Raw genomic sequence first — 13102 nt, 5'->3', positions numbered from 1 at the left:
CAGATGTTTATAAACAATGCATTTACTGTTGAAACTCTTTAATTTTTAAAATGGCCCTAAATTATCCAAGACTGCTAAACATGCACACAACTCCTCCTGACTTTGAGTGAGAGAGAGAGAGCAAACCACTGTAGAATCGGAAACACTGTATATATCTTAAAAGTCTGGTTATCCTTGGAGCTAGGAGAAAGAGATAATTTTAGATTAATTATATAAGGTTGAACAGCCTTGGGTAAAGGGAAAGGATGGGATTGCATGGGGTGTTGGGTTTAGTCGTTTTGATTTGGCTTTTCTGAGCTGTTGTAAGCTGCTTCCAAGTGATTACATAAATAATATGCAGTAATCTAGGTCATGCAGTAGTTGCTGACGTCTTCATGATAAAGGGTGTTATTTTCATTTCCATAATATCACATGTACGAGGGATAAATGCAAGGCTGTCCAGGTATAAAGTGCCTGTATCTTTTATTGATGTTATGCATCTTCACCATATCTATCATCTACTGGGTGTGCATAGCAACACCCATGCCTGTGTGACTGTAATAGTGTTGGTTTGGTTCTGTATGTCCTGCTAATTGTTTATATTCGGTAAGATAAGGATCTAGCATCCAAGTCTCTGAGTATGGCAGTCTGTGGAATTGTCATAGTTATGAAACTGATCAGTTAGGAAATCACATATCTTGGAATGAAATCTTTAGATAATCCAAACCAAATTCTTTTAGTTTTATCTGGTCACCCCAGTAGAATGTAAGCACCTTGTGGGCGGGACTTTTTCTTTTCTTTTGCCTTTTGGTATACTCAGTGCCTTGTGTCCAGTAGCCACTTGTCAGCATACTGTAGTGAACAGTGAAGAGTGCACAGAGCACTTGGAGTTAGGAGAAATCCAGTTTGGAATTCCACCTCTTGCTAGTTATTTGTTGTGATAACTTTATCTCTCTCAGCCTCAGTTTTCTTGTCTTTACTTGGGGATAATGATATCTGTAGTACTTAGGGTTTCTTTGAGAAACAAATTAGATCCTGTATGTAAAAGGCTTTGTAAATCTTAAAGCACAATTGTATGTACATATAAATGTCAGTTATGTAGGCTGCTAGGTAGCACAATGGATAGAGCACCAGGCTTGGAGATAGGAAGACCTAAATTCACATCTGACCTCAGATACTTTGTAGCTGTATGTTCCTGGGAGAATCACTTAACCTCTGGCTGCTTCAGTTTCCTCATCTGTAAAATGGGAATAATTAGAGTACCTCTCAGGGGTGTTGTGAGGATCAAATGAGATAATATTTGTAAAGCGCTTGGCATGATGCCTGGTATATAGTAAGTGCTACTGACTTCTTCCCTCCTCCCCCTTCCCTCCTTATTACTTTAAAAAATGATTTAATATTCCCGGATCAAGGAGAAAATATTGCAAGCAGCCAGAAAGAAACAATTGAAGTATTTTGGAAACACAAGTAGGATAACACAAGATTTAGCAACTTCTACATTGAGGGACCAGAGGGTTTGGAATATGATTTTCTGGAGGGCAAAGGAAATAGGATTGTAGTAACCAAGAATCACCTGTCCAGCAAAACTGAGTATAATCCTTCAGGGGAAAAATGGATATTCAGTGAAATATAGGACTTTCAAGCATTCTTGATGGAAAGACCAGAGCTGAATAGAAAATTTGACTTTCAAATACAAGACTTAAGAGAATCATGAAAAGGTAAACAGGAAAGAGAAATCTTTTTAATATTAAACATTTATTTATTTATTTTTAGTTTTCAACATTCACTTCCACAAGATTTTGAGTTCCAGATTTTCTCTCCATCTCGCCTCTTCCCCCACCCCAAGATGGCATGCACTCTAAATACCCCTTCCCCTAATCTGCCCTCCCTTCTATCACCCCCCCTTCTCTTATTCCCTTCCCCTTCTGTTTTCCTGTAGGGCAAGATAGATTTCTGTACCCCATTGCCTGTATATCTTATTTCCCAGTTTCATGTGAAAACAATGTTTAACATTTGTTTTTAAATCTTTGGGTTCCAAATTTTCTCTCTTCCTCCCTACCCGCCCTAGTTGAGAAGGCAGGCAACTTGATTCAGGTTATACATGTGTAGTCATTCAAAACACTTCTATAGTAGTCAAGTTGTGAAAAACTAACTATATTTCCCTTCATCCTATCCCCACCATGTGTTTATTCTATTCTCTCTTTTAACCCTGTCCCTCCTCAGAAGTGTTTGCTTCTGATTACCCCCTCCTCCAGTCTGTCCTTCCTTCTATCATCCCCTCTCCCCTTATCGCCTTCTCCCCCTATTTCCCTGTAGGGTAAGATAGATTTCCATACCCAATTGAGTGTGTATGTTATTCTCTCCTTAAGCCAAATCCGATGAGAATAAAATTCACTCATTCCCTCTCATCTTCCCCCACTTCTACTCCACTGTAAAAGCTTTTTCTTGTCTGTTTTATATGAGATAATTTACCCTATTCTAACTCTCCCTTTTTCCTTCTCCCAGTATAATCCTCTGTCACCCCTTAATTTTATTTTTTAGATATCACCCCTTCATCTTCAGCTCACCCTGTGCCCTCTATCTATCTATCTATCCATATAATTTCTATTCAGTGATGAGATTAGAAGGAGAATTGGAAGAGCAAATTCAGCTCAGCACTCTAGTCCATTTGGTGGAAAAATAGGAACCACAATCATGTAGAACCACCCCCATCTCCCAACCAGTTAGTGACCTGATATGAGATAGTCCCTGATAACTTTGAAGGAGAAATGTAGTAGAGCAAACTATGCAAGGGACGTGGTAAAACCATTGGTGTCATGCACTGTTGTATCCACTATTTGTTGTTCTTGGGTAAAATACACCTGGCCTCTTGTCTAAATGGTTACCATAATCCTGCAGTTTTGTCTAAAAAGACTTTTTTCATAATTATAAAAGTATTTGATCACCTACCCTTCTCTTCTGCCCATGAACAGGGAATTTCTTCTCATTCTATTAACAAATCTCACTAGCTTCATAGCAGATATTCCCCTGGAAGCCCCCTTTTCCCCCTTCAATGAGTCCTCCTTTGCCTACCCCCCTTCTCCTGTGAAAGGTGTTACTTCTCCATCTTAAGTTGGCACAGAATGCTTCTGATAGGCTATGTCTGAAAAATTAGAAAAACTACATCTGTACCCTGGGAAACTGATGCTGTAATCAGCAGTCTTCCGTAGCATTCTAATACATTTCTTTGCTTTCAGTTTAGCCTCCTAACTTTGGCCTACAATCATTGGCCCTCTGCTGAACAGGCATGCCTTTCTTAAGAGATCCCATCGCTTTCAGTAGAGGGAATTCTCTGATATGTGCTATAGAAATTTGAAAAGTGTTAAGAAGAGGTGGGAAAAGATGGTTTTTGTTTAAGCTCCATTTTCTGAATTAAAGAAGGTATATTTTCTTGTTTTTCTAGTTTGATATATATATATATTAACGTTTGGGAAAAAACCCATCATGGGTTTTTAAAAATTAATTATGAATATGATAGCTGTATCCAAGGCCAGATTTTTAGTAACACTAAATTTTGTGACATTTATAGACTGTCTCATAATTATTGTTAAGCATCAAGCATCCAAACATTTCCCAGGTGAATATCATAGTATAATACAGGGAGTCCCAAAAGTCTTAATGCATTTTTAAGCTGATTAAGATTAAGACTTTTGGGATACCCTGTATTTGACTTAACTAAATGCTGTTTTAATTAGATCTATAGCAGCACTTTTTATAACAAATCTATTAGTTCTCTATATTAGTCATATATCGTGCTTTCTCTTCAGGATGGCTTCAATCTGTTTCTTTTGACTTTGTAAGTTAAATGGTTAAGGAATGATTATTTGCTTTTAGGGCCTACTACATAGGAAAAAATGAAATGAATTACTAAACAGGAGATGCATGTAAATTTTCAGATGTTGCTTTTTTGTTGTTGTTTTGGAGGCCATCGGGATCACACAGCTAGTAAGTGTCAAGGGTCTGAGGTCAGATGTAAACTCAGGTCCTCCTGACTCCACGGCTGGTGCTCTATCTACTGCACTACCTCACTGCCCCAATTTCCAGATATTGCTAAAGGTATTTCAGGATATGGGAAAAGTAGGATTACTATAAAAATATTGAACCTTGCAACTTTAAAATCACTGTAACATGGCAAAGGACAGTCTCAGCAGAGGACCTTACTTTACTACTACAATAGAGGCCACTTGTCCCAAGCAAGAGGGGCAGCTAGGTGGCACAGTGGATAGAGTGCCAGGCTGGAGTCAGGAAAGACTCGTCTTCCTGAGTTCAAACCTGGCCTCAGACAATTGCTAGCTGTGTGACCCTGGGCAAGTCACTTAACCCTGTTTGCTTCAGTTTCCTCATTTGTAAAATGAGCCAGAGAAGGAAATGGCAAGCCATTACAGTATTGTTGCCAAGAAAACCTCAAATGGGGTCATGAAGAATCAGACATGACTGAAATGACTGAGGGCAGGTACTTTTGGAGCTTGCTTGACTTATGAAATAGTATGGCCGAGAGTTGTGGCCCTTGACATAATCAGAGATGAAAGAAAGGCTGAAAGAAAATGAAAGAATAATCTGGAAAGGAAAGCCCTAAAGGGTTTCCCAAAAGCACATCCCATAATTTGTAGCCTGGGAAATTCACATATACTTTCTCTATTGGTAGAGCTTCTATAATCTGCTCCTTAGCTTCTTACCCCATCCTCGTGAGGCAGCATTGTACTTACTGTCTTTTCAAGCTCCAGGACAAATCTGACAGTCATTTGGGGGCTATTGCTGCCTCTTTTGAAAGGATTCAGTTTTTGTTTATTTTTTATTTTTTGATAGGGTCCTGCCCTGAGAGCAACAGAAAGCTGCTCTCCAAAGCCTGATCCCTGGCAGGAGCTGAGGTGGGGTAGGGTTTTCCAAGGTGTTAGATATGACACCCTTCTGTCAGTGAGATCAGTGGGGTGTCGGTCATTGATTATAGTATTAGGAACATCAGGTCAAATGTTAATCTTAAACCCTGCTACTTTTCTTGCATCTCAATTTCATGACTGACCACTAAATAGTGGGTTCAATAGAGAAACAGTAATGAACTGAATGAAACTTGGGACAATTTTAAAAAATTGATATGTAAAACATGTCTCCTAATGTGTCATTGACTCATGGCAATAAGTGACTCCTAACTATTTAATACAACAAATCTGAAAAATAAATGCATTTTTTCTTTTTAAAAAATCTTTTCTATCTTTATTTCCAAATGTGTCCCCATCTGACTCTTCCACCTGAGCCATTCTTTACAACAAAGAACAAAGAGGTGGGGGAAGTAGTTCTGCAAAGCTAACTCATCAACAGTTTTCTCCAGCTATAGGAACCCCATCTTTCCAATGAAGGGAAGGAAGTGTATTCTCTCATTTGACCACTTCCAGACCATCTTATTGTGCCATCATTTACAGTCATGTCCAACTTCTTCTTGACCGTATTTGGGGTTTCTTGGCAAAGACACTGGGGTGGTTTGCCATTTCCTTCTCCAGCTTGTTTGACAGATGAGGGAAACTGAGGCAAACAGGGTAAGTGACTTGCCCAGGGTCACACAGCTAGGAAGTATGTAAAGCCAGATTTGGACTCAGATCTTCCTGATTACAGGGCCAGTGCTCTGTCCACTGCACCACCTAGCTGCAGTTCTATTCTCATCCTTATTAGCCCCCTACCCTGACCCTCCTTAGAGCCTTAGACTCTACCCTTGGGACACTGAACCTTAATAGTGTATTTTATCGTATTTTGCTTGGAACCAGATCTCCACACCACTTTTCAACCCATCCTCATACCATCTCTTCTCCCCAGCTCCCTTTCTTAACTGTGTGGTCTCCTCTGTTTTCTGTCTTCCCCTATTACAATGCAATCTTCTTTAGGGCAAGGACTGTCTTACTTGTTTTTAAGCAAATAGGTAATAAAGGTTTTATTTTTCTGTCTGTCTGTCTGGAGTTATCATCATTTAAGTTCTTTTCCTTTTATTTTTTTCCATTTATATTGTAGTAGTCACTGCCTATATTGTATATTGTTTTCCTGCATCTGCTTAATTCACTCTGCATTGGTTAATGTCTTTTACAGGCTTCTCTGCATTTTTATTCATTGCTGTGCACCAAATACTCTTATGTTCATTTCTCACTAGTTGCTTAGCCATTCCCCAATCAATGGAACATCAACTTTGTTTCCAGTTTGCATTGCTAAAAATATTTTGGTGTATATGGGACCTTTCTATCTTTGACATCTCAAGGGGTTTTGATTTCCGTCTCCCTGTGTATCTTCTGTGATGCATATACCCAAGAAAGAAATTAATTTTTTTCTTTCTGTGATTTCAAGGGAAATGTATGAAAGTAAAAGGCTGATTTGTATGTAAAGTGTGTACTAAAGCTAGTAAGCATCTTAATGCTCTTATGTAAGAGGTCTTGCATTGAATTTTTACCAGATTCAGATTTGTTCTAATGAGTTTTCCACTTGCTTAAAAATTAATTTGGACATTCTTTTACACTTCACTGGCCATTCCATGTAAATACTTTTGATGCGTTAATTTGCCTAAGGCTACAGTGAGCTTTTGTCTTTCAGTATGAATTTAGTTGGGCCAGTTGGTTTATCCCATGGACAGTACAAAAAAACAATACGTGACAAGCATTTGACCTGACAGATTTGCAGTCATGCAACACAGAAGCTTAAATATGTAAAAGAAAGCAGAATGTGCAATGAGTTTTATTATGGTAAACATATATTTGCTCTACAAATCACCTCCCTTCGCCTCTTCCCTATTTTTCTCCCTATGTGAAGGTAGGTGTTAGGCATCTGCTTGCTTAGCCATTATCTTTAACTGATACCTCATTACCTTCTAGCTTTTTGGAATGGGGGCATGGTAATAATTCAGGCTCCTCCTCTTCCCCCTGAGGCAGCTGATTTCTTTTGTTAATGTGGCAGGATGATTTTGATTCAAAACTGATCTGTACTTTAAAAGGGGATAATTATTTCACTGGTCCCTACATCTTAGCTTAAGAGTGTAGACTACTCCAAGGTATGACCTGAACACCAGGGTATAGAGTTTCAATAAGCTCTTAATGTAATTGTAAAATAATAAAATTACATGTGACATAATGATCAGAGGGAGTGCCTAGGACTTCAACTGAGATCTTTTGTCATGTTCACTCTCCTTAAGCTCTGTCCCTTCATCCTTTGGCTTTGGGGAAAAGAAGAGCTGGAAGAAATGATATGGATACAAACGGTGCCCTAAGGGCTAAAAAGAATATTAAGGGTTGCTTTGGAAATCCTGTAACTTTGAGGGCATCCTAAAGTCTCTTCCCTTTATCTTGAAATACTACAAAACTTCTAAGCTCCTTTATCCTATGTTTCCCCTGTCTCTAATTAACCTGTGTTACTCTGCCCTGTCCTTAAATCTTTAAACTATAAAGAATTCCTTTTGTCTCCCTCATCCTGTCCTGTCTTTAATCTTTAACCTCCATAAAAACCTCTAAAACTACATCATCATTCTGAAACCTCTATATAAGCATAACTCCCCCAAATATTGGGGCTCACTTAGCTTTCTTGCTAAGGAGGCCCATGCTGCTCACATGTTAAATAAAGCTCCCAGATGAATGGCTACAGAGAAGGTCTAAGTGAATTCTTTCATACCTAAACTGTTCTCCCAAATCTGACCTCAGCAGTACCACTCTTCCAGGATTTCCGTAATAATAATAATAAAAGTCATAATAAACAACTAGTACTTACCACTCCAGTATCTTTGCCAAGAAAACCCCATGGACAAATGCATGAGGTTACTAAGAGTTAGACACAACTTGTTATTTTTTTTCCCCCCGAATATAGAATTTCCAGGAATCAGTCATAAGGTTTTATAGGCCTTTGCTCAAAAAAAAAAAATCACAACCATGTAAAAGGCATCATTGCTTATTTCTAGGGATATAAAAACCTAATAGTCTCTACCCCTGGGGTAGGGAACAAATCTGGGGATTTGTTCTGTGAGGTTTGGATTCAGTCACAGGGCTGCACTTGAGGACCTAGAGGCCACAGGTTCCCCACCCTTGCTCTACCTACAAGGAATTTACCTTTTATGAAAGGAAATAATGTGCACAGATAAATCAGTAGAAAATATGTATATGTAATAATAATAGTAGCTAGCATTTATATATCACCTTAAGGTTTACAAAACACAAACATAATATATTGTCTTTACTACACTGGGAAGTAGTGCTATTGTGATCATACCATTTGATGGATGAGGCTACTGAGCTGAGGGGTTAAGTGACTTGCCCCAGGGTTACACAGCCAGTAAGTATCTGCTGTATTTGAACTCAGGTCTTCCTAACTCCTCTTTCAGCACTTTATCAGTTTTACCACCTTGAAGGAAGCTAGGGATTTTAAAATGTAGAAGTAAGTAGAGAGTGCATTCCTGGCAGAGGGGACACAGGGCAACAAATGAGAGGGGAGATGGAATGTCTTTTAGGGAACAATAGTCAGGAGATCAATTTGGTTGGAATGTAGAATGCCTGCCTAAGGGGGAATATTGTGAAATCAATCTGGAAAAATTGGGTTGAGAAAGGTTGTAAAGGATTTTTAAATGCTAATAGAATAGTTGATAGTCAAGCTAGAGGAAATCGGGAGTCACTGAAGTTCCTTCTTTGTTCTTCCTGGAGTAACTGTATGTTCTCTTCATTTCTTTGGAGCTACTCTTAAAACTGCTGCTTTTCTGTCTTCCAAGGGAAGAGCTTCACCCGTAATTATCTAGTTCCAGAGATTCATAGCTTCTAGTATGCCCATCCCTCTCTGAGTTATCAGCTACAGTAGAAATTAAATTTACAAATGAGTACCCAAATGGCTCTTGTAGATCTTAGCACAAAGGCTAGAACCTAGTAAGCACTTAATAAATGTTCATTGATTGATTAAGCTGCATGACATAAAGGGGTCCTCTGACTCAGTAGCCCAGGTTTTCAGCGTAGACCTTGTTTCTCATTGATTTAATTTATTTTTAGAATTGGATCTATACCTTCTGTTTTTACATCACTTTTCTGTCTGAAATAGATAGCTCTCTATTTCCCTAATCAGGGAGCCATCCCTTGAGACAAAGAAACTCCTCATTGGTTTAAAAAAAAAAAGTTACATCAAAAATGTGCTACCCTTTTTCTTCCTGCTTTTAAAGGAAACCCTTGATTTATAGTTGATAATTTGGTGTTTTTACAAATTTTAATCCATGTTATTTTTCTTTTTAAGGGGATGGCATTTCCTGTGGACATGCTGAATAACTGTAGTCATGAAGAATTAGAAAGTTCTGCAGAAGATTACTTGTTAGATCTCAGGTGTGGGGACCCAGAGAACCCAGAACATTTTCCTTTTCTCAATAATCTGGTAAGGTGTTCTAGTCCTGGTTTTTATTTAATAATGAGTGAATTTAGAAGTGAAACTATATTTCCAAGGAGTGCTAGATTGTTTAATTTACAATTTTCAAATGCTAATTGTAAGTCTTTGATACTTTAACCAGAAGTTTGAGTTATAAGATTGATGGTTTTAAAAAGAAAGCAGACTCAACTTTTGAATTTTGGGTATTTAAAAAAATACATATGTTCATAATTTTTTAAAAGAGCTTACGTCATTAGAAAAACAAAACAAAGTTGTAATTTAGTATGTGACATTGTGTGATAACAGCTTCAGTGGACAGGGTGCTGGGCCTAGAATTGCAAAGATTCATCTTTCGAAATTCAAATTCAGCCTCAGGAGTTCCTGGACTTCTGGGAGCCAAGATGGCAGAGTAAGAAGTAAGTTGCTCTCACCCTCCCTTATTGACCTCTGAAAACCCAGAAATGTTCACCCCAGGAAAAACCCTGGAACAGCTGAGCCAGCAGAAAGATGGGGTACAAGAGTCTTGTAGTCCAGGAAGCTTGGGGGATTAATGGGAAAGGCCTCTCTCCCTCTGAGGGAGGGGGGGAGCAGTACAGGACAGCTAGCATCCCAGCAAACCTGTGGCAAGCCCCCCTCAGCAAACCAGGGGGAGATCCTGAGCCCCAAAGTGGTGAATCAGGAAAAAGCCAACATTAGGACTCCCCCCCCCCTCCCCCGCCCCGGCCTCTGCACAGGCAGGGGAACTAGTAAACACCAGCTTGCAAAACCACCACGTGCGCCAGCATTCTCCTGCAGCCAAATCTTCTAGTACCTCAGCACAACTCCAGGCTGGCAGATGTCCTCCAGCCCCTAAACATTCAAGTACTTTAAAGAAGCCAGGGTAAGCAGGCACCCTCCAGGGGCCAGACTTTCTACCCCCACCCTGAGAGCTTCAGTGCTGCTGATTCCAGTTTGGCACCAGGTAAGCTGCCAGACACTTACAGCCTTCAGCTGCCAGCACCCAAGGCCCCAGCACACAATGCCAGTGAGCAGGTTCTGGGCTCCCAGCACAAGCAGCTTGGGTCAGTGCCCCCTACACTGGCAGCAGAAGAGCTCAACTTTAAAAGCCAGGAAATAGGCAAACACCATGAGCAGAAAGCAGAAATACGATGACAGTAGAATCTTATTATTGGGACAGGGAAGATCAAGCCACAAGTTCAGAAGAGGACAACATTGTCAGTATACCCACATTCAAAACCTCAGAGGGGAATATGAACTAATCTCAAGCCCAAAAAGCCTTCTTGAAAGAGCTCAAGAAGGAGTTTAAAAGTGAAATAAGAGAGGTACAAAAAAAAACTGGGAAAGGAAATGAAAGGTATGCAAGAGAGAGTCAACAGCTTGAAAAAAGGACAAAAATTGACTAGAAAACAAGTCCTTAAAAAATGCATTTGGCCAAATAGAGGGAAAAAAATACATTGAAGAAAAGAAGTCTTTCAAAAATACAATTGGCCAAATGAAAAAAAGTACACTGAAGAAATCAACTTGTTAAAAAGTAGAATTGGCCAAATGGAAAAGGAGGCACAAAAACTCACTGAAGAGAACTCCTTAAAAAGTAAAATGGGCCAAATGGAAAAGGTGGTAGAAAATCTAATAAAGGGAAACAATTCTTTAAAAATTAGAATTGGGCAAATGGAAGCTAAAGACTCTATGAGATATCAGGAATCAGTCAAATAGAAACAAAAGAATGAAAAAATAGAAGAAAACGTAAAATAGCTCATTGGTAAAACAACTGACTTGAAAAATAGATCTAAGAGAGACAATTTAAAAATTATTGGTCTATCTGAAAACCATGGTGAAAAAAAGAGCCTGGATAGCATTTTTCAGGTAATCATCAAGGAAAACTGCCCTAAAGTCCTAGAACCAGAAGGTAAAATAGTCTTTGAAAGAATCCACTGATCACCTCCTGAAAGAGATCCCAAATTGAAAACAGCAAGAAATATTGTAGCCAAATTCCAAAATTACTAGGTCAAAGAGAAAATACTATAAGTGGCCAGAAAGAAAAAATTTAAATATCCTGGAACCACAGTCAGGATTACATAGGACCTTGCAGCTTCTACATTAAAAGATCAAAGGGTGTTGAATACAATATTCCATGAGGCAAAGAAACTTGGATTACAACCAAGGATCAACTGCTTGGTGAAATTGAGCACAATCTTTCAGAGGAGGAGATGGACATTCAATTAAATAGGGGACTTCTAAACCTTCCTGATGCCAAGACCAGAGCTCAACAAAAAATTTGATCTTCAGATACAAGACTCAAGAGAGACATAAAAAGGTAAACAGGACAGAAAAAAAACATGTTATTTATAAAGGCAAAGTGTTTACATCCCTACAAGGGAAAATGATACTTGTGTAATGCCTGAGAACTATGTTGTTATTATACCGTTTTAAGGGGTTATATGTATAGACAGAGGGGGGCGGGTTTAAGTTGACTTTGATGTGATGATAGAAATCTTAAGTAGTGAAATGTGATTGTTCTGGGAGAAGAGGAAAGGAGGAGACAGAAAAGGGTAAATTACATCACATGAAAAGGCACAAAAACCTGTTGCAGTAGAGAAAGAAGGGAGGGAGGTGAGCATTGTTTGAACCTTACTGTCATCAGATTTGGGTCAAAGAGGGAATAACAATCAGTTAGGTATAGAAATCTAACTTACCCTATAGGAATTAGGAGGGGAAAGGGGAAAGAAAAGGGAAGGGATGGATAGAAGGAAGAGTAGACTGAGGGAGGGGGTGGTTAAAAGCAAATCTCTACTGAGGAGGGAAAGGGAGAAAGGAGGAAGAAAAGCATAAAAGGGGGGAAAATAGGATGGAGAGAAAGACACTGATAGTAATTATAACTGTGAATGTGAATGGGATGAACTCTCCCATAAAATGGAAGTGGATAGCAGAGTGGATTAAGAATAATAATCCTACAATATGTTGTTTAAAAACCTGGAAAGATTTATACAAACTGAAATGAATACAAAATGAAGTGAGCAGAACCAGGAGAACATTGTACACAGTAATAGTCACATAGTGCAGTGACTGACTTTGATAGACTTAGCTCTTCTCAGCAATTCAGGGATCTTAGACAACTCCAAAAGACTCAAGATGGAAAATACTATACATATGCAGAGAAAGAACTTTGGAGTCTGAATGCAGATGGAAGCATACGATTTGCTCTCCTTTTCTTTTGTTGTTTGGTTTTGTTTCTTCTTTCTCATGGTTCCTCCCATTAGTTCTAATTCATCTTTACATCATGATTAATGTGAAAATATGTTTAATATGAATATATAAGTAGAGCCTATATCAAATTGCACACCACCTTGGGGAGGGAGAAGGAGGGGAAAACATTTAAAACTCATAATCTTATGGAAGTGAATTAAAAATAAATTATTATTTTTTAAAAAATCTAGTCTCAGATACTTACTGGGTATATGATCTAAGGCAAGTCACTTAACCCTGTTTGCCTCAGTTTTCTCATCTGTGAAATGATCTGGAGAAGGAAATAGTAAACCACTCCAATTATCTTTGCCAAGAAAATTGCCAAATGGGGTCATGGAGAGTCAGATACAACTGAAAAAAAAATGACTGAACTAAATGTACCAGGCGTAACAACAATGTATGATAAAGTGGGGAGAAAAAAAAATTGAGAAACCAGGTCTCTGATACCAAGTGGGGTCAAGAGGAGTCAGACACGACTGAAAAAAGG

At 38.8% G+C, this 13102-nt stretch overlaps 1 protein-coding gene across 2 annotated transcripts in view; it reads left to right on the top strand.

The window, feature by feature from the left end:
* FAM169A (family with sequence similarity 169 member A) overlaps positions 1-13102 on the top strand; it is a 68356-nt gene that overhangs the window by 25327 nt on the left and 29927 nt on the right. For both annotated transcript variants that reach the window (XM_020998493.1, XM_020998490.1), the window contains one exon: positions 9247-9381. In XM_020998493.1, coding sequence (XP_020854152.1) covers positions 9250-9381 — 132 coding nt within the window. In that variant the 5' untranslated portion in view covers positions 9247-9249. The remainder of the gene's footprint in view (positions 1-9246; positions 9382-13102) is intronic.

Source organism: Phascolarctos cinereus, unplaced genomic scaffold, assembly GCF_003287225.1.
Source record: "Phascolarctos cinereus isolate Bilbo 61053 unplaced genomic scaffold, phaCin_HiC Scaffold_4;HRSCAF=312, whole genome shotgun sequence".
Lineage (NCBI taxonomy): Eukaryota > Metazoa > Chordata > Mammalia > Diprotodontia > Phascolarctidae > Phascolarctos > Phascolarctos cinereus.
Note: the sequence above shows the minus strand (reverse complement) of the source record. Positions and strands in the feature narration are given on the sequence as shown.